Source organism: Polistes dominula, unplaced genomic scaffold, assembly GCF_049000335.1.
Source record: "Polistes dominula isolate Pdom_NZ unplaced genomic scaffold, Pdom_raw_medaka contig_29, whole genome shotgun sequence".
Lineage (NCBI taxonomy): Eukaryota > Metazoa > Arthropoda > Insecta > Hymenoptera > Vespidae > Polistes > Polistes dominula.
Window position 1 is genome coordinate 538,869 of NW_028300865.1, and position 22,164 is coordinate 561,032.

At 31.7% G+C, this 22,164-nt stretch overlaps 3 protein-coding genes across 6 annotated transcripts in view; 1 reads left to right on the forward strand and 2 right to left on the reverse strand.

Moving 5' to 3' along the window:
• tei (irregular chiasm C-roughest protein teiresias) overlaps positions 1-8,642 on the reverse strand; it is a 220,473-nt gene extending 211,831 nt beyond the window's left edge. The window contains exons 1-3 of one of the 2 annotated variants that reach the window (XM_015324687.2): positions 8,542-8,632; positions 8,264-8,309; positions 5,060-5,607 (exon numbers count right to left, since the gene is read on the reverse strand). In XM_015324687.2, the coding sequence (XP_015180173.1) occupies positions 5,060-5,153 (94 nt within the window). In that variant the 5' untranslated portion in view covers positions 5,154-5,607; positions 8,264-8,309; positions 8,542-8,632. Of the gene's footprint in view, positions 1-5,059; positions 5,608-8,263 lie in introns of both variants that reach the window. The other variant, XM_015324688.2, reaches the window with a different exon arrangement.
• Positions 8,643-10,242: 1,600 nt separating this feature from the next.
• Positions 10,243-15,532, reverse strand: vap (RAS p21 protein activator vap). The gene is made up of 15 exons (XM_015324741.2): positions 15,227-15,532; positions 14,514-14,695; positions 14,155-14,336; positions 13,608-14,005; positions 13,384-13,529; positions 12,960-13,293; positions 12,428-12,771; positions 12,150-12,341; positions 11,923-12,072; positions 11,799-11,847; positions 11,496-11,714; positions 11,169-11,401; positions 10,944-11,085; positions 10,713-10,859; positions 10,243-10,630 (listed from the first exon to the last, which is right to left on the reverse strand). Exons 1-15 carry the CDS (start codon positions 15,272-15,274, stop codon positions 10,553-10,555), a joined length of 2,844 nt encoding a protein of 947 aa, XP_015180227.1. The 5' UTR covers positions 15,275-15,532; the 3' UTR covers positions 10,243-10,552.
• Positions 15,533-16,240: 708 nt separating this feature from the next.
• On the forward strand, positions 16,241-21,992 carry gry (trafficking protein particle complex subunit 11 gry). 3 transcript variants are annotated; one of them, XR_016178972.1, is made up of 21 exons: positions 16,241-16,432; positions 16,503-16,672; positions 16,739-16,927; positions 17,022-17,189; positions 17,265-17,432; positions 17,519-17,723; positions 17,813-17,986; positions 18,061-18,139; positions 18,233-18,287; positions 18,486-18,693; positions 18,784-18,989; positions 19,069-19,380; positions 19,455-19,660; positions 19,743-19,879; positions 19,967-20,179; positions 20,263-20,423; positions 20,496-20,718; positions 20,790-20,898; positions 21,249-21,325; positions 21,411-21,691; positions 21,798-21,992. XR_016178972.1 is itself a non-coding variant. In XM_089179615.1 (20 exons), the coding sequence occupies exons 1-20, from the start codon at positions 16,241-16,243 to the stop codon at positions 21,435-21,437; spliced, it is 3,279 nt and encodes a 1,092-aa protein (XP_089035741.1). In that variant the 3' UTR covers positions 21,438-21,992. The 3 variants fall into 3 exon arrangements, 2 of the variants coding, with proteins under 2 accessions (XP_089035741.1, XP_089035738.1); XM_089179615.1 differs by having other exon boundaries at positions 21,411-21,992; XM_089179612.1 differs by lacking the exon at positions 21,411-21,691.
• Positions 21,993-22,164: the final 172 nt, after the last annotated feature.

Consider the following 22,164-nt stretch of genomic DNA (forward strand, 5'->3'; position numbering starts at 1 on the left):
AAAGGGTAGAAGGGAGGGAAGCCATTTCGCTCATCTGCCGAGTTCTATCCTCGAAAATACATAAATCTCGTCCGGCAGCACACAACGTAATGTAGGAGAAATGAGTCCTTGCGTAAGATAAACGACCGAATCAGGCATCCTTTACAACGAAAAAGAGACATTGACACAAAATCGCATAGTTCTACAATTTACAAAGAACAATGTTATTATTAGCTACAGTTTTAACTAACAAAATATGTCTTATTCGCACGTACAGATTTTCTTTTTTTTTTTTTTTTTTTTTTTATTAAGTCATCTATAGGAACAATATTTTTTTATGTTAAATAATTGAAAGTTTCATTACTTTTCATTTTAAAATATGAAAGAATCATTTGGTTAGATATGTGTCGTAATCATATTGTGAAACGAAATCTAAAACACCCTTAATCTTCAGTCAAACTTATTTTACGTTGTAAGTGGAATACGGTTGAACTAATCTTATATCTTCTCGAAAAGATAAAAGTCGTACGTAACGAGATAGATCGTGATATCTAGTTTAATGAGAAAAATAATATATATATATATATTTATCAAAAAAAAAAAAAAAAACGAAATGTTCTCGCATGACTCGTGGTAGATATTACGTCAATGGTCAAGAGGGTCTTAACCTACATTCGTTAGATTTTCTCAAAATGATCGGTTGTATTCCTTAAAAATTTCGTAATATTTTCGTAAGTCGTTAATTAAAAAACTAATTGTATTATTATCGAAAGACCATCTTCTTTCTTTTATATTTAAGGTCGTTCCAACAAATTTCTTTCTCCTTTTTTTTTGGTGATAAGTTAACACATTCGCGAACACGGACGGGGGACGTGACCCCCCGCCCCCACCCCCCACCCCCGTCCCTCCTTCAAAAAAAATCATCAATACGAATATAATTTTTGTATTGTATTTTGATTACATTCGTATTGTTTCATTGGTCATAATATAATAAGCCGTAATAGTTTTGATCGATGTTACAAAAGCAGGTGCACATTTGTGCTAAATTTGGAATTCATATTATAAATTACTAACGAAGTTATTACCATCTTCGATGGTAATTGTCCTAGTGCGTCAGCGCGTGTCACCAATGACCCATTTCGACCTCGTTTCAACGATCCCGTACTATGATGGGTTTCTCTAACGAGAACACTATGGATCTTTTTGAAGTGAAAACTTCTTTAGAATTGATGTGATTTGAAAAAATGTAACGGAACGGTAGGCGGCTATGTAACGGAGCGGTGGAAACGGCGATGAAACGACCGCGATTCATTTTATTTACAAATTTATTTCAATCATAAATCGTCAATTGTATAACATAATTGTGTTCTCTCGTGCATTGTCCACACTCAATGTTGAATATTTTTCTATGGACAATATAAAACTAATTTAAAATCGTTAATCAATGTTTTAATATTTGTGCATAATTTATAGAAAAAAAAGAAAAAAAAAAGAAATTCTCGAATCTTTTATAACACTGAACGAACTCGATCGCAATGCGACCCGATTATAATTTGGAAAAAAAAAGTGCACAAAGAACGAAGACAATATCGATCTATTTATCCATTCATTCCGAAGCTTTTGCAGCTTTAGAAAAGAGACTAGAAAACGGTTCCCATTGGCACGAGAATAAAGGGCGCGAGAAGTGAGATAGAATGGGGATCTTTTCCAATTGAATGCATTAAGGATGACGACGTAAAAAAAAAAAAAAGAAAAAAAAAAAGGAAAAAAATGCACCTAAGGATCCGCGTAACAATGAAAAAGTACTAAAACCTAAAGGGAAACGAAAAGAAAAGAATGGAAAGGAATGGAAAAAGAAAAGAATAGAAAAGAATGCAAGGGAAAGCTTTTTAACTTTGCAATCGTGAAATACATAATATTAAAAAATTAATCATTCGAAAGAAATAATATGCGTATAGAGATATTTTTTTGTTCTTTAGGGAAATCCCCAGGACTTGTTATAATGCGATTGGTTGTATGCATCTATCTATAGATATATATATATATAGATATATATATGGTAACCGCGGATTTTTCGGATAAATCTTTGGAATAAATAAAACGTCACGTCCGGTCCCCGGTACGATGCTCGTAATTTTGGTACGCATGAATCGATCCGGCGTGAAATCCATTGGCTCTTTGAAAACGAACGACCATCCCTCCTTCCCCCCTTTCTCATCCCCGATTGAGTAATCTCTAATGCGTAATATCGCTATTCACGGTGGCCCGAGCAACGTCGAATAAAATAAAATTGTTGGCACGTAGCACAAGTGACACGCAGTCAATAATTTTATGACCATGCGGGTTGGGACTCAGCGTTACTGTCATCCAACCAACCAACCAACCAACCAACCAACCAACCAACCAAACAAAAAATAAATCGAACGTACAAAATAATGGTCGGTGATATAATGCAGCTCGATTAATTTTGCATTTGTCCGAAGTATCGATAAAATGTTTTGTTACATCCCTGATCACATTCCTGTTGACCCCATTGCGTTGTAGTCTCAAACCTCTGAACCTAAACCCCACACCTCTCGCGCGATACCACCCCGTCCGTCCGTCCCTTTTTCAAACGCATCGATAGACTCCAAACGGAACAAAAGCACCGGGGGTTTACCGAGTTTTCTCGCGGTACGGTAAAAGTACTTATTTATATCCACCGTCATTTTCCCTCAAACGTTTGCCAACGTGTATATTAAAAATAATATTTGCCGGGTGTACCAGTTAACTTGCTGCTGCTTTTTTTTCACATTTTTTCTTTTTTTTTCTTTTTTTTTTTTATACGAGTTCGTACTTATCCATGGTCCAACGGAGAAATACTACGAGTGCATTTTATTCTCCCATGTGTGTGTGTGTGTGTGTTTTTTTTTTTTTAATAAAAACCGTTTATTACGCATTCGATCAATTTCTATCCTCAAAAAAAGTTCGAAAGAAGAAACAAAATAAAAAAAATTTTTTAAAATAAAAAACAAGGTATTTGCGACGTATATTATCGTCGTAGATGCGTTCTTTCATTACGACAAAGAAGATTTACCGATGGAAAAAGAAAAGGGTCGAACGATTTGGTAGAGAGAATAAAAAAAAAAAAGAAAAAAAGAAAAAAAGCATATTATCCATCTCGGAAAGGAAGCAGAAAAGCTCGAGAAAAAGGGGAAATAGAGGAGAAAGAAAGAAAAAGAAAGAAAACAAGAAAAAAGATATAAGAAGTTAGCACAGGTGTGCCGATGGCGCACGCGAACCGAAGAAATAAGTCGGAAACTTTTATTGGGTCGTTCGTCCTTCTACCGGCAGATTCCTACGAATGATTCAAGAAGAGTATTAGCGATGTTCGAGCAATGCGGATCTCAGGAATCCCTCTCGTGTATCACGAATTTCGTCGCATTTTCTTTCTACACATTTTTATATATATAAATTACTTGTCACGTTGTTTGTCCGCAATGGACTCGTAAACTACTGAACCGATTTTAATCAAATTTTACACATTGTGTGCAGTTTCATTCAACTTGAAAGATAGAATAGTTTATATCTCAATTTATAATTGCAATTGATTTAAAGACGTGTGTATCGGACTGATTGTGAGCCACAGCAACGCGTGGCGGGACACCCCTAGTATATAAATAGATGGATAAATCGAAATGTATGTAAATTTTCAAAGATCCAAACTTCGAGCATGGTAAAACTCAAGTTACGATGAAAGAATCCTAAAGTAAAAGTATTATTGCTCTTGTTGTTGTTGTTATTGTTGTTGTTTGCTATTACATAAAGGATTACGAGGTCGCGTTAACAATGTTGGTTATTTTCCAACGCTTTCAAGGAAGATAAAAAGAATGACGACCAAATGCAAGGAACGAACGATGATCATAAAGGAAACGGTCTCGTGATAAAGAGTTAGGAGGTATGTACGAAGAAGTCGGATATCTAACATTTCTCAAGCAACAAAATGCACATTCTACTCTCAGTTAAATGTCTTTCCGTTTAGAAAAAGCTTCTGCCTGCCTGGCCGCCTTACAAAGTCTCCCTTAGAAATTCGTGACACACTTTGAGAGACCCCGACAAACGCGAACGCGAGAAAAAAAGCTCACTGGAAAAATACATCTCACACACTTTTACTAGTAGTAGTCATCTTTGATAAGAGATAGTACAAGGGTCGAGGACGTCGTACGATCGAAAAAAAAAAAAAGAAACATACTAAGGGATTATAATAATCAAAAAAATATATATGTATATATATATATATATAAACTTGTTAAACAAAACGAATGAAAGCGAATATTATCCGAAAAAAAAAAAAGTTAAATCGGAATAATTATCAGAAAAAAAAAAAATGAATGAAAAATAATTCTAGTACCTTTTCACCTCATTTTCGAAAGAAAGGGAGGATGAAAAGGGAAGGGAATAAGGTCGCGATAAAAGCGTCGACTTGTGGTGGTTTGTTGAAGAAAGAGACGGAATTCAGCGAGTTTGAAGAAAAAGATTCTTGATAAATAAAGTAAAAACAAGACGTAGGTTGGTAGCGTCAGGGTTGCGTCAACGTTTTGCAAACCCTTCTGCTTTCGATTCTGCTTATATCGTAGTAGTTTATTCTTCAATTCTCCCAACGTAATTCTTTTTAAAGAAAAAGCACCGTCGTCGCGTTGTTGTTCCATGTGATTCCTTTAAACAGACCATTTCATCGCGTCTCGTTACGATCTTTCTTTTTGTTTTATTATCTTATATTCCACGACTCTTTTACCATCATAACTTCCATTTTCTTTCTTCCTACTTTAACGACTTTTCTCGCCTAGCGTTGGAACAACTTACGCATTTTCCTCGTTAAACTTAGCCGGAAAATCGTAAACGATTCAAGTAGAATACGCGAAAATCTATGCTGATATATCTTTTTACTTTTTTTACTTGTTTACTTTGCAAACTTTCCGACAAACTGTCGCGACCAGTTTAACGTTTTGACTAATAATACAATGATTTCTTTTTCGAAACAGAAACTAACTAACCGATGATCATTGATTAAACATTGAAGAAAAGTAGAAAAAATACTCACGGGTTGCACCAGATATCTCAGTGAAAAGCAGGACCAGAAGTAATCCACCCACGAGGAGCGTGGTCAAGACGAACGATCTCGAACTGCAGCCCATCACGGCATCACTGCTAAATTTTCAACCCTTCGCAGTAGTCCACCCACTTCTTTGTATTTTTATTTTTTTTTACCTTTCCCACCCTATCTTCAGTCTCCGAGACAAAAAGATCGACAGTATCACGAACGTCCTACTGTCATCCGTGTCGAATAATCCGTTGGAGCACCGTACACGTCGAATAAGTCAGCATCGATGCATCAATGGTTGTTGCATCAATGGCTGCATATCACTGACCAACACGAATCAAACCCCCGTTCGACATCGAGGATCCTTGTTAATGTTTTGCTCGCATTTCCAAATTTCCAAAATTCCTTTTAGATATCCTGTGCGATACGTTCGCCTTATCGACCCTCATTCACGACAAACTTTCACAATGACCATTAGATTATTTTTTTTCTTTTTTTTTTCTTATGGTGTCACCGATTAAAATTACATTAAATATTCTTGATAAATCCTAAAAAAAAAAACGTTTAACGATGACCTCTTCTCATCTTTGCACTATATACGATTCGGAGTTTTGGTTGTTTTTTCTTTTTTCTTGAACGAAAGGGAGCAAAGAACATCGAAGATTTTTCATGAAAAAAAAAATCATTAGAAAATGAGAGAGAGAGAGAGAGAGAGAGTTCTATGATGTATAGTACACTTAAAAAGCATAGCTCGATTTTCATATATATTTTCATCTTGCTTTTACTTGAATTTTTTTCTTTTTTTATTTTCTTTTTTTGTTCTTTTAACAGAGAAAACCGAGATAAACTTCAGAAACAAGCACTTGATGCCGTTTCCAAAGTTTACAGAACTACGCGCGAACTCTTCTCTCTCGTAGAAAGTTTCCTCTCGATGAGTTTTTCCCTTTTATTTTTCTTTTTGATTTTTGTGTGTGTATGTGTGTGTTTTTTTTTTTACCATTCCCCCCGGTTTTTTGCTTAGGGAAAAATTCGTTCTCGTTATCGATATTGTCCATTGCGAGTTTGGTAAAAGCCAAGAAAATCTAGGTCATATGGGTATATAACAAAGGTAAGGATTTAATCTTCGATGGTCTTCCTTGAAACTAACTCGTTTACGTAATGGAATACGAAAAGTGTGGATACTATGTATATATTAATCCTTTTATATAGTTTGTACTACCAACTATTTTATCCATGTAAAATCGTGTTTAATCGTTGATTCTTCATTACTCGTGCGGCTTACCTTTATAGTCCAACGATTAATATTCGCATCATTGAAATCGTAATATAATAGGCAAAATGCGTAATATTCGATCGTTAAAGGAGTTAATGGAACACAAGTCATTTAACCGGGGGGAGGTTCACTTTTCAAGCTAGCGAACGCGATTTACGCGTAATCGAGTTATCGAACGATTCCCTGAACGAGGAGTCGATCATCATCGTTGCCAAGCAGATTTCATCTTTAACGCGAACACCAACCATATCGAATTCGAGTTAGCAATCAGACCACAGGCACATAAATCATTCGTACTTTTCACGGAAACGTCGTTTCTACCAAATCGATTCTACTTAAGCGAGATATGACTCTTACAGGTTCTGCTAAACGTATACAAGGAAAAAAAGAAAGTATAGCAATCGATTGATCGTTATCCTTGTAGAATTTAGATCAGAAACGAATCTTACCGAAACCGGGTCATGGATAGTACGGTTAGGTCACAAATTTACGCAAAGCTCGATATCAGTTTATTCCCATCTGAAATCATCGGTCCATAAACCTAGGTACGCAGAATCCCCTCGTGCATATGCATCGAGCGCTCCCTTTGTTTCACCAGCTCGTAATACTAATACACCTATGCAATGTATATTGTACGTTATATCCATGTTCGGAAAAGAGATCGTCGAATCACGTTTTGACCTTATTAAGAGACAGACAAACCAACCATACGAACGATCTTCTCTTAAGTTCTCATTGTTTTTTCCGACCGTTTTTCTTCGAATATACGAGAGAAATAACGACTATGACTTTTTTTACGGGATGCTTGTCAAAAGAATGACAAAAAACGAATCTATCGTAGACAGACGACAAATATTGTCTTTTAGAAGCAATGAGCGTAATGCTTAATAACGAGAGAGACAGAGTCAGAAGATCTACAAGTTGAATCCATTGTACGATAAATCCATGATGCTGTGTTTTAATGTTAAAATATAAATGAAAGAACGCGCGACGAGACGAGATAACAAAAAGTATATGAAATTTCATTTAGTATACAAAATACGTTATATATTTTCGTCAAGTATAATCGTAGAAACGTGAAAGTTTAGTATAGTTTTCCGTCCGATTTATCGTTGATAACGCGGTTAAAGTATGGGAGAGAGCCTTCTTCCATGCACAAACGGGTTATAAAAAATGAAAGAACGATAACCGAGCAAGCGAGCGGTAGTCGTAATTCAGCTGTGGACCACGAAAGGGAGTTTCCTGGATGCGCAAGAGCCCATTTGATATACGTAAAGGAAGATAAGCAAGAAGCAATACTTGTTAAAGCCAAAGAGACGAAAGGAAATAGCCGATAGTGTACGCGTGATTCGATCGGAACCAACTCAAGAGAAGGGCCCATCAATGCGCACGAGCCTTCCTTTGACCACAATAATCACGTGCGAAGCTTACTCAAAGTGTTAGAGTGATAGAGATGGAAAAGGGTAAGGGAAAATCCCGTTCAAACGTCATCGTACTCGGTCACGCACGTGCAACTCCATCAACGTCGAACTCTCTCTCTCTCTATCTCTCTCTATTTCTCTCTTTTTATTTGTATTTATCTAACTATCGATTTCTATGCTACATGTAAATACGCGATCTATAATAGTCTATCCTTCTTTATCATCATCTATTCATTTTTTTCATTCCCAAAATAAAATACTCGTCTAGTTGCATATGTATACAAGGAAGAAACGAAAAAAACCCACCAATCATCTGTTTTCTATTTTTTTTTTTTTTTTTTTTTTTTACAACATGTTCTATTACTTCCTACTTCCAATTTTGACCCGTCTACTATATTTTCACGAATAAATATAATATGGATGTTCGAGAAAAAAGAAATGCAACCCTCCGAATCGTAGGGAAAAAAAACGTAGTAGTAGTAGTAGTAGTAGAGTCGTATCGATGTTTACCAAAGTTTTGATGTTTTACGAAACGCGCTAGGTATAAGACATTCCTCTGAAAATAAAAAAAAAAATAAAAAAAAGAAATCAAGAAAAATGTTCGTCGTTGAAACACGAAGAACTGGATGGTATCTCGATTTACTACTCGGCACTCCTCGGAGCCGACGTTTTGAGCACTCGAAAGGAGAGATGGACGAATGGACAAAAGGAAGATAGATTTTTAACGGGTTACTATGGGATTTGTCAGTAGCATGGAGATAAAAAAACGTGTGAAATGATTTTAACACCTAACTCGTACACCTAACGCGTTCACGGAGAGAAACCAAGAGAGCTTCGCACCACGAGCGTGCTTTCGACTCTCTGGCTCCGCTTTCGGAACTGAGCAAAGAGAGGGATTCAACGCCACCCCTACCCTTCGGTCTTTCTATTTCTCTATGTATGTGTGTGTGTGTGTATGTGTGTACCCTTACGCCCCCACACAAGTACATCCCGCGCATCCCGCCTCGCGGCCGCGGCGCCTAGTTCTCCCATCTCTCTTTTCTATACCATGCTAACTCCACCTGACCCCACGAACCCTACCCTTCCCTACCCTACTCTACCCTACCCTACCCTACCCTACCCCTACACCTACCACCGCTTCGACAGCGCCACCCAGGGCTGATTCTTTGGTGCTACGTTCAGTTAGGGTATACCACCACCGAGTGCAGTCGAATACAAAAACGCGTCACTCCGTTTCATTATATCATAGAAATGATTTGTTTTTTTTTTTTTTTTTATTTCTATAACAAATTGAAGATTATTTTTTAATTAGGTTTTAGGTTTAATTATATAAATGCATGAATTACATTTAAAAAAAAAAATAGTCCAAACTTTAGATTATTCTATCAATAATACGAATCATTATCGATCGATCGATCGATATCGATCGTATAATACGCGTCCACATAGAATGTCATATATATATATATTTGTATTATATACTTCCAACGAAATTACGAGGCCTCGAAAATATTTCGCATCTCGCAAAAGAAAGTGGCAAAACGAGAGGAACTTGTCTTAACTCCAATCACGTCTCGAGAAAAACAGCTTGCTTCCTCGAGGGAGCTATTTTCTATGTTACGGTATCTACAGGGTGCAATAAACAAGCTCCTTCTAACCATAAAAAATATAAGAGAAATGGAATGAAAAGCAGAAAATATCTTCGATAAAAAAAAAAAATTTGTATAAAATGCATGCTGTTCTTATTTTTGGTTTTTTTTTTTGAAAACTATTTCTAAAGATTTGCTCGTTCCAACGATAACCACTGTGTACTAATAATCATTGATTTATGAACATATTTATAATATTAACATAAATATTATTTACAGTTATAAGAAAAGAAAAATGAATAGAATTAATAAATAAAACTTTTAATTAAATATTTTTAAACATTCTCTCTTACCTTTCTAATTAAAACCCCAGTAATTGTCCATTCGATACACTGTAATAATCTAAAATAGAAATGAAAATTATTATACAAATATGTTTATAATATTAACAGAAATATTATTGTCTGACAAACATAAAACGAACATGAACGAAATTATTACATAAAATTTGTAATTAAATATTATTAAATATTCTCTCACCTTTCTCATTAGACAGTTCTTTCTCTCTTCATAAACTAAACTATACTAGGGCACTAAACAATAAAAGGGCGGGAGAAACTTCTGTACGATTCTGATTGGTCGATTGAATAAACTTTGCTTTCTCATTGGAAGTTGACTGTGACAAATGTGATACGTCAATTATATTACGTCCTTATTTCTGATTTGCAAAATAAAAAAGCGCGCGCAAATGACAAATTTTCGAATGACTTATCCAATTGTAAAATAACAAATTTTAAATATTATTTACAAAAATAATGAATAATTGTTGAAACTTTCAGTTTTTATATTTAAGAAGTGTATTAGGACTTGGTATTAGGACAAAATTTATTTAAAAATGGCTATTTTAGTTTGTATTTATTATCGAGCACCTAAGTAAATATAAAATCGTTATACGCCTATATGGTTCTGTATGTAACTATATCACTATCATGTTACTGTCATTATAACTATTTATAGAAGCTATCCTCTAATTACATATGAAATAGTAAATGTAGGCTTGTGTGTATACAGTAATATATATGGCACGTCAGTCTGTACGTATAATTACTTATGTCACTTAATTATACTTATTAAATACTACTAAATCCGTCATGAAAGTCTGTGAGAGTTTTATTGTGTTTGGCATTGTTCATATTTTATGGCTTTAGCACTACCGTATCATTTCCATGTACTTTTGTTTGTGCTTGCTGAGCATTTCGGTCACTGTTACCAATTGTTTTATTGTTGGCTGTGAAAAAAAAAAAAACGTATATTTTCATCAAATTTATTCTATATAATACTTACAATGAATAAAACTGAAAAGAGCTTACTTGTGTTTTTGATAAAACTTGAAGTTCCTTTAAATGAGAAACACAAATATGATGCAATGTCGCCAGATCTCTTGCAGTATCTGATACGCATGCAGCACTTTTACTCCTTGGATCGGCGCCTTCAGATTCTGGTTTTTCAGTTACATTCTAAATAAAATAAATATTATTATAATAATCCTCTTGTTCAGTTTTATTGTAATAATTATAATTGCATTATATAATAAAACTCACTGATAACTGATCAAGAAACACAACCATTCGTTCCTTATTTTTGAGAATAAATGGATTTACAACTTCCATATATGGCTCTTTCCCACCAAATTCTACCAAATTAGCCAAATTTTGCAAACATTTTGCCACCATCACTAATGATCTGTACAATAGTGTTTATAATTAATAATAAAAACAAGAAAAAAAGACGTAAATCTATTAAATACAACATGTATACATGATTACCTTGCAGCCGTTGGAGGTGGAGGCTCTGCTATTAAATTGAATGATCTAGGATTCAAAATAGCAGGACAAAGTAAACGTAAAAATATAAATCCACTGACTACTCGTGTCCTAACTAATCTTTCGTGTGGCCATTTTGCAACGACAGCTCTTTGTAGACAACCACAAATGTATCTTAAAGTTTTTGGACAAGCATCGGGACTTGTAAAAATGCTTAATGTCACTTCATCCAAAACCTACATTTTAATTAAGTTTTACTTCATTAGAAAGTACATAATTATATAAACACGTTTATATATTTCAAAATTGTCATACAATTTTAAAACACACCTGTAATAAAAATTCAGCGTTGCTGCATGCATCTTCGGGTGAATCCATTTTAGTTGGATTTAATTCACAACTCTGTTTACTTTCGATTAATTTAACGATGGTATCACGTAAAGCAGCTTTCAAAAACGAAGTACAAACTGATTTCATATATAAATCCATTAAAGTCGTTGTTAGGCTGGCAGCTCTAAATAGAGTAGGTGTTTCATCTTCCTTATCAACCTAAATAAAAAAAAAAAAAAGTATAATTAAAACGTATAACGACAAATTTACATCGTATTACGAGTTGTTTTGTTTAATACCAACTTCTGCTTGATTCAAAGATCGTAAGAGATCAGCTTCTTTTCGCTCGTGTCTAAAATATAATCCATTTTTCACAATGTTTTGAACAAAAATATATTATAATAATAAACAATAGAAATATAAATACCTAAATATTCGAAGAAGACTATTAGCTAATGGTACTCTATCCAAATGACACACATCTGCCAAAGCCCTAACAACATGAAGTTCTGGATCTAATAATAATTCTTGTAGAGGACTATATTCTTCTGGAGGCATCGCCAAATCATGTCTATACCTAGAATCCAAACATAAATACATGAAAATGATTAATGCAATTCTCAACTATACACGCTATAGACATATATTATTTACCTCAAACGTAACCGTAATGCTCCCCATTCTCCAATTGGTGTGACACCGGATAATGGATACCATTCATCCATCTCTTCCCTATTAGTTAGACTGGACAGCTCTACCGTTAACTCCGCAACTTCCGTATCTTTACTTCGTTTGCCTTTGTTGTATAATGTCAATGAAAATGACATAACGTCTGGTGGAACATCCCTGTTAAATAACTTCCAATAAGATCATCGCTACAGTTGTATTTTATCAAGTTTTGTAAATGTTTAGTTTAACATTCGCATACGTACTCCAGAATGAACTCTTCATCCCAGAGTGGATGTAACCCAGTTTTAACCTTTGTGCGTGCAACTTTTACGTTGTTCAGAGCCACTATGATGAATGGGTTTGGTACTAGCTTATATGGAAGTCTATGCGCGTCTAGAATGTGCAGATGTAATGAACGCAATTCGCGGAGACGAGCGACCTTCGGTGCACGTGTAAGTTGTGATACACATAATGGTTTCAAGGCATTAATCCAATCTAAAGCATTTTCCGAATTTGGAGCAGCCAGATAAGTTATCGTGGCCAAACATGGTAAAGCACGTTCAACTAATTGGAAGCAATGAGGCCTATCAAACACACTTTCATGGACCTAAAAAGACTATATTTCAGCGATATGGTGAAAAATTACATACTGATATCCATGCAACTATTAATATGAACTATTTAACAATTACGTTAGTTTTTTAGTTAATATCTTGAGAGTTAATGTATTAACTTAATCCTCTAAAAATAATATATTTGAAATATTCTTACTTATCAATACGATATATGAATTACCTGATATAAGTAAGCACAGCTTAAATCAATGAGACCTTTTGGTTTGGTTCTTTTAGGATTGTCATACAAATAGAGGTGTGTATCAGTAGCATCTACCAAAAGTACAAAATACAATGCTTTCCATTTTTTGTTTTTCTCTGACTTTTTTTCCAAATAACCCTGCATTTTAATTCCTTTATTTTTCTTTACGCCAGATTGTTCACGACATTCTCTAAGAGTCGCATAAATTTTTTCTGCGTGTTGTACTTCTCTATTAACTCTTACACTTCCATCAGGCTCAGTCACCATTGCTTGAACTAATGTATGCCCTTCTACTATTTGTTCTTTTCGATATCTGCAATATATTACGAATAAATGATTAATTAAACAAATAATAATTCACTATAAAAAGAGAGAGAGAGAGAGAGAGAGAGAATAAACTGACCTATTTATTACAGCATCCAAGCATTCAAAAGTTCTACCACCCATAAGATATCTTACACCTTTCTTCTCTATTCTAAATCTTTGTATTTGATTATTAATATGAAAGAAAAGAGAATAATCTCCTGGACTGTTATCGGATGGTCTAACCTTTATATAAAATGAATTTCAATAATTATATGAATGTAAATAATAAAATAAACTATGATAAAACAATTATTATTTTACCAAAAAACTTCCAGGTCCTGCTTTGACCAGCATATCGACAGCTTCACTTTTAGTAACATTTGGATGAAACCAAGAGAATACAGTATTTGGATCTATAGAATCATCCAAATCTTCTACTAATTCACGAAAAATAAGTCCCTGTTCTCCAGTCCTATGGGCAGTAACCCATAACCATCCATCACCCATATCATTGTGAACAAAAAATATATCACCCTTTTGAAAACTTAATTCATCTGTATCAGGCATTTTAGTGTATGGCAATATAGCAACTATCCTTTTTTTGTCATTCACAGGCTCAGGTGGAGGTGTTGGATGTATAAGTCTTTCTCTCTTTAAAAGATCCGAGCAATGAGTATAATAAGCAACTAGGTCTGATAAACTATTAAATTGACGACCTCCTGCAAAATATATATTATTGCTCTTTAATACTCTTCATACTTACATGAAGAGAATATTGTAAATGATATCACAAAATCTAAATGAAATATAACTTGCATCAAGAGTACACTTGCACTGATGTTATTCCTAATGAAGTATGTGATCCTACCAATATAATAATCTCCACACACAGCCGTTATTCGAAAATGATTAATTCCAGTTCTTCCAAAATAAGATAGTACGTAACTACCAGGCTTTCTATCACTTTCACGAACCAAGTAACTTCCCATTTTACTAGCATCCCATAGTCTTTCTTCTGCAGTAAATCTATCTAGTCTTCCATGGTACCATCTATACATAATAATTAACTTATTAATTCATCGATTAATCTTGTATTTCTTTTTAAAGAAATAAAAGTCAATTTGACTGACAAAAATTTGTTTCTGTGCTAAGCTCAAAACTTTTCAATCCACAGATATAAATTCCCTAAGGAATAAAATGTATATTAAATAGATACAATAATCTTACTGATTTTCTGGAGGAGCAGTTAACAATGTAGTATTTGCACTGTCAGGTTCTTCAGTATCCTGTATATCATCGGGTAAATTTTCTAAGAAAGGATCAAATTCATTTTCCACATTCAAAGATTCATTTTGTCCACCATCCTCACTTCCAGTACTTGGTGAACCACCTTTACTGCTATGATCCATCTATAAAAAAAAAAATATATATATATATATATATTAAATCAATTCATACAATAAATGTATAATTATATTTTAAGGAAAAATATACATTAAAAAATATAAAATGTAATAAATAATCAAAGTATTAATTAAATGCATAGCAACACTTGTTGTGTTATCAATGCAACGTAATACAAAGAGTAACACAAAGAAAGATGTATATGTAATCTTCATTAGTAACAAAGATACAGATATTTATGCAAAGTCATTACATTTGATTGTTTAAAAATTAACCCCGACGAGATAATAATAGAAAATAATGAACATTAAAGACAATGAATCAAAAAAGAACTTTGAATGGGGAGGATTAGTAATGCATCAAACTTGCTTTATCTGGTTTTGATCTCCTGACAAATAAAAACTTACAAAAGCATTCTTTTTTTTTCTTTTCTTTTCTTTCATTAATAATTAAAACAAAATAGAGAACAATAAAAAGAAAATTATCATTTGTAAGAAAATAATAAATAAACGCTTATCTGTATATAAACTACGTACCTTAGTGTTATTCGATACACTAGGTCCTCCACGTACAAATTCTGCCATTTTTTCAACATGCACTCGTTCACACACACGTTTATTAAAAATTCGAAGTCTTAAGTAAACAGCATTCGTCTTTATTGCAACCTTTCCTTCTACATCTATTTACAAAGGTAGGCTTTTATCGATATAAAATGTATTGACGTTTCCAGGCTGCCATTTTACTACCGCACACGCTACCACAAAGCACAGACAATCAAGAAAAGATCTTCATCAGAAAATGTCAGATTTTATACACCAAATGCACTTTCCATGGAATGCAATACGTTACGGTTTGATATCTAATACAATGTCACCAACTTACTTCTCCCTAAATTCCCTAAATATATATATTTAACATCGGTTGGTTACACAGAAAACATTTTCATTGTATATTTTAATTATTTATATGTTAAGTAATATTTTATATTTAATTATGTATATATATATATATATATATAAAGTTTTTTTATTGACTTATTTCAAAAGTACAACTTAATTCGTCAATTGAAAAATTCGGATTAGCTTGTTTTTTAATACAAATATTAGAATTTAATTCAATAATATAAACAATAAGTATTTTTTTAATTTTAATTCCTATTATTGCCACAGCGCTGCTATTTGTTTCTCACGTACTGTCGGTAAAACAGAGCATGACACAGAAATAAAAACTGTAATGCACTTGTCGTCATTCGTCGTTGGTATTTAACGTAATCTGTTAAAGAGAGTGTATGTTAGTGTCTCTGTGTTTTATGTTTAAAAAGAAAACAAACAAAAGTGAAATATTTCATTAAACGATCAAATACATTTTATTATTAATAGGCAAAGTATGATTATTTACTATTAATCAAAATAATTTCAGTTATATTTCTCATTTATAACAAACAATACATGCAATTATATGTACTCACTTGTCTTTATTGAAATTTATGAAAAATATATGAAATATATAATTATTATTTAGTTTGATTTTGTTATATTAGCAGTGAATCAATGATGTTTGAACTACCATCAGAATTAACTACTAAACCATTAGCTCTTATCGGTCTATCTGGCTTAGACATAACAAATGCTGTCCACCGATCAATTTGGGATGCATTTAATAATAATCGAAGACCTGATGGTACCACTGTTCAATTTAAATTATTAGGACCAAAGCATGAATTTCCTACCGTTAAACCAAAGGTATACTCATATGTCATATTTCACATAACATTTATATATAACCTTTAAAATATAATCAATATTTTGACAGAGAAACTCATATGAATGGTATATACCTAAAGGAATTTTAAAACGTAATTGGATGAACAAATACCTTAATGAAATTCCAGCAGTAGTTATAGTCTTTTATGATTTAGATTGGAATGATCCATTGTGGAATGAAAAAAAGATAGAATGTGCTTCGAGAATACAATCACTCAGGTAATATATATATATATATATATATTAAATTCTTAATTGAATTGTTTATTAAATGTCTTTTATTAGAGCTGCTTTGGAAGGTAGAAGTACAAAAGTAGCACTTGTATTGATACAATGTGGTGTACCACCTCCTCCAGATTCTGAAGATATAACAGCAACTGAACGAGCAACTGCTTTATGCGGTGCTTGTGAATTACCACCTAATTTACTCTATGTATTACCACATGGAGATCATTTATCAGGATATATATCCAGGTAGAGTGTCAAGATTTTTTAATATCATTTTATATTTCTTATTATATATTATGAAAATAAAATTGTTAATATATATATATTTTCTTGTTAACAGACTAGAAACTGCATTTTATCAACTGGCACAAACTTTTTATCATCATGAATATCGTATTATTAGAAGTCATCGTGATCAATTGAATAAAACTGTTCATCAATATTTGTTTGTACGTCATCAATTTAAAATGGGATTTTTAAATGAACTGAAACAAGATCAACCACAAAAGTAAGAATTCTAAAGTAAAGGGTTTTGTTTTTTTCTATTAGATTGTAATTAAATGTTTATGATATTTTTCACCAGACATTATGTACAAGCGTATCATAATCTTTTTGAAATAAGAATGGTAGACACTAACGCATTGGAAATAAAAACTATTGCTGGTTTTATAAATTATAAAATATGCAAGATAATGTTTAGTTTAAATCTTCCAAAAGATGCTATAGCACAATTTAGACTTCATACAGAAAGGTTAGTAATATTTCTCACTGAGATATTTATAAAATGAAAAAACAAAAAAAAAGACATTGAATAATATCAATAATTTACATGTATAGGTTTAAACTAAAAACTGGTCCGAAGGAATTGATATTTGAACATCATGCTTGGATGAGTAACCAGTTTTCAACATTTGCAGAATTATTTGATGATGCAATTCGACAAGGTCTTCCTGCAGTTCAAACTCAACATCCTGGATATTATTATCAATTGGCAGCGCAACATGCGAGCTTGAGACAATCTTCATGTAAAGAATTATGTAAAGTATGTAATAATAATCATTTGTTATCAATAATATATTATAATAATTTTGTATTTGATTTTTAAATACATTTTGAAATATAATATTACAGAATGTAAATAGTTATCCAGATCTAGATCCATTAGCTGGGGAAGAAAAACTTGAATTTTATGGTCAACGTCCTTGGCGTTCTGGAAAATTAAATGTAGAACCACTGGATACTGTTAAAGAAGCAGCTGCTATACAAGCATTACAATATAAAGAAAAAACATCTGTAAATCATTCTGTAAGTTTGATATATTTAACAAATGACTGATCAACACAATGACCTATGATAATTATTATTTATTACTCTTTTAGATGATAATTATTGGCTTGCTGGGAAATGCAATTTCTCAATTTAAAATATATCGATGTCCTAGAATGCGCAGATCATTAGGTACATATTTACTTTATATTCCTTATTTTGTCATTTTTATGTAATTCTAAATCTATATAAACATATCAAGAATCAATTATGCATTGTTTACAGTTGTACAAATGGCTGAAGAATATTATAATTCACAGGACTATGGGAAAGTTCTTACGTAAGTTTGATATATTTTTGTTGTTGTTGTTGTTGTTGTTGTTATTTAATTATAATATTTTTCTTTTGTTTTTTACAAATTTCGAAAGGTTTATTACTTTTTTTTGTAATATTCAGTAGTCCAAAATTGATCTTGACATTATTTTCTCTAGATAGTTTTCTTGTGTTAACGTCAAAATCATAAAATTTGATTGGTCAGATTATTGATGCACATGTTATGGGAGTATCATGGAGAGAGATGGCCCGTCTTGCTAACAGATATCCTAAAAAATGCATTACGAGCTGCATATTTGTCTACAAGCATTCAAGACTACCTCACATTATCTTTTGAAGCTTTAGGACCTTCTACGACATTTACTAAAGATCAACAAAACATTGTTTACAACAATATTACTAATATTCTTGAGGTACAAATATTATTTCATTTCATTTTATATGGAATATTTAATTTTCTTCAATATCAATCCATCAAATATTTATTGATATGTATAATACAGAAACGACCACCACATCCGGAACTTGATTTACCAGATGATTTAAAACGTCTTGCATTAGAAAAATGGAAATTAGAATTGACTCGACAAGAACCAATTGTTTTTACAATTGATGATAACAATATGGCTTCGTTTATAGATGTTAAAGCACAATTTTTAAAATCAAGTTATATGGTTAATGAAAATGTTACTATTGAAGTAATTATAAGGTGATTATATTGAATTTTATAACTAAATATTGTTCCTCACGTATATAATAATTAACTGTATATATTACGTTTATTACAGAAATACATATTCTGGAAATATTGAATTTTCTAAAGTATCTGCAACAATTAATAGTCCTGTATTTAATACAGAAATTGTAGTTGCCATTTGTCAACAGAATAATGTTGATCTTGTATTCTCTGCTAATGAAATGAAAAAATTGTATGGTGAATTTGCGGCACCTCCATTAAGTCATAATAGTGAAATTCATATTAATACAGTCACATTGTTCATGGGAAATGAAAATCAATGTTCTATCATTTTAAGATTTCCAGCTGCGGGAAAAGAAACAAATCTTTTACATCGTTTATATCCTGAAATACAGTTATTACAGTACGTAATGTTTAATAACATATTATATGCAATAATTTGTAATATAATTTTATGATATCAAATTGTTTAAACAGTAGTGGCAAATTTGAAGCGATAAAACCATTGCTAACAACTGAAATCAAAAGGAAAGAAAATGATGTTAATATAAATGCAAAATCTTATAATCCTGCATTATTAGGAGAATGGGTACCTATTACAATACATGTAACTATTGAAGATTATATTACTGTAACATCTTTCCATGTTAGTTTTCAAATGGATGGAAACAATGAACAATCAAGTAAGATTGTTTTTGGAATATATTTAATACAAAATATATTTTATATCATTTATACAATACTAACCAATTTTTTTGTTGTCAGCTGATTTAAGTTTGACAATGTCGACTAAACAATCTCAAATATCAATTGAAATAGAAAAAACAGAAAACAATAATATAATTGAGAAAATTGTATATATGCGGGCGCATAAAGTGGGTACCAGAAATATCACCATAAAAGTATGTAAGATCATCACATATAAACTATAATAAATATAAAATATATTAATAATTACAATTATACATGAACATATTTATATATAACAGGTAGAATATTTATATCCAAATGATATAAAAGGAAGTAAAGAAATGATACATTCTATATCAGTTTGTAAACCATTCGAAGTAACTACACGATTTTTGACTAATCTTTTAGAACCATTAACAAAAGGTTTCATTCATGAACCTTTTATTGTCATGCCACATATTTCATGTACATCACCTTGTCCAATTAAAATTCTTCATACTTCAATCGAGTTGGTAAGTCATAATAATATTTCTTACATAGTTATTATTATTATTATTATTAAATAACAACAAATATTATTTCTTTTTTCTAAAAGGGAGATTTAATAAAAAAGGAAAATAATCAAAATGAAAATAGTATATTAGCAGGAACTGTACTTTCTGATGGTGAAGCTGGTACCGATGCATATTGTTTAATAGCTAAAGCTGGTAGTGAACAACCTGTCAGTATAGGAGTATATACTATTAAATGGATACGGTAAATCATTTTGAAAGATTGATTTCATTTAATAATAATAATTATTAAAATATATATTCGTTTATTTTTTAGTGCAAATGATGCAAATGCATCAGAAACTAGTAGTAGTGTAACATTAGCTCCATTGTGGATAGAAGATGCAGTTATTAGTTTAGAAGCTAAATTACCAGCTCATGGTTGGGTATGCACACCACTGTATATATCATATATTATACAAAATCATTCCGATCATTTGATCACGTTACGTTTAACAATGGAGGCTAGTGAAGCATTTATGTTTGCTGGACAAAAGGAGGTAAATTTATATTATTCATTAATCCTATCACAACATGATCATTTGACTTTTGATGATACTTTTTTTTTTAGGTTGACATTTATATTCTTCCAAAGAATGAAAGAAGAGTTGAATGGATTTTACGTCCACTTGTAGCTGGACTTGTTGCATTACCAATATTATCTTTAACTGTACCTGCCGGTAATATATATATATATACCACCATTTTCAGTATACCTATTTCTACCACACTAGTCAAAATGACTGGGTGTATAAGAAAAAAATGCTTTTTTAAAGCTTCCAGTCTTTATTTACTCTTTAAAAAAAAAAATAACAATAATAATAATTTTAATAGATAAATGGATTTATATAGACATTTTAAAATTATTAATGGAAATCAAATGTTACATGTGAAGTAGACATTTGGAATTAAAATGGCGTCGTCAATCAAGCAGTCAAAATGACTGGTTTGGTATATCTAGCGTTAATAAATATATTTTGATATTGTTTTGAATTTATTTGATTTTTCTTTTTTTTTCAATATTTTATAGATGAAGAACATAAATTAAGTAAAGGACGTCTTTCAGAAGTGCTGGAACGTTCATTGCCAAGTCATATTTATATATTGGTAAGTTGTGTGTAAATTTGAAGTACTGTAAAATTGTGGATTTGTTTTTTTCTCTTTAGAACACTGTATTTTTTTGTCGTTACAGCCAAAATCTCAATCTATAGATGATTAAACATGACATTATTTATATAGACATCATGGATATAGTTTACACATTAATTGTGTATTACAAATTTGTGTTGGATATCATTTTTAAATGATAATTTTATATTTTAATGATAAAAAAATCCTTATATATATATATACATATATATATATATACATATATTTAATAATTTTCTTAAATTATATAATCATTTTAACTAAACCTTGTATAATATTATCATACATATTGATTCCATTATTTACATTTAAAATGCAATATCGGTAAAGTATTAAACTGTAAAAATTTGTTTATCGACGCATAAATATTGATCATAGTTATACAGTATTTCTTCAATATTATCCTTAACGAAGTACACCATATTTATAGGAAAGTGCCTTTAATGATATAATATTACAAACAAACAAAAAGAAATTAATTGTCGATCAAAAAAGACAATATCATCAGCATCGATAAAAACAAAAAAACAAAAAAGAAAGAAAAAAGTGTATACTAAATATTTGTAAAATCAAATAACATTGTATATGAGATTCGATTATGAATAAAACAGCAGCCAAAAAAACACTTTGCTACAAACTGAATTATAGAAAACACAATCTGTTGTCTTCTTCTTCTTCTTCTTCTCTTGTATCGAGTGAGTTTGATTCTTCTTATCTTATTCTAAATATTAATAATTATATTTACACAAATTGTTTTTTTTTTTTATTTCTAAATTCAATTATTAATTAATATTCTC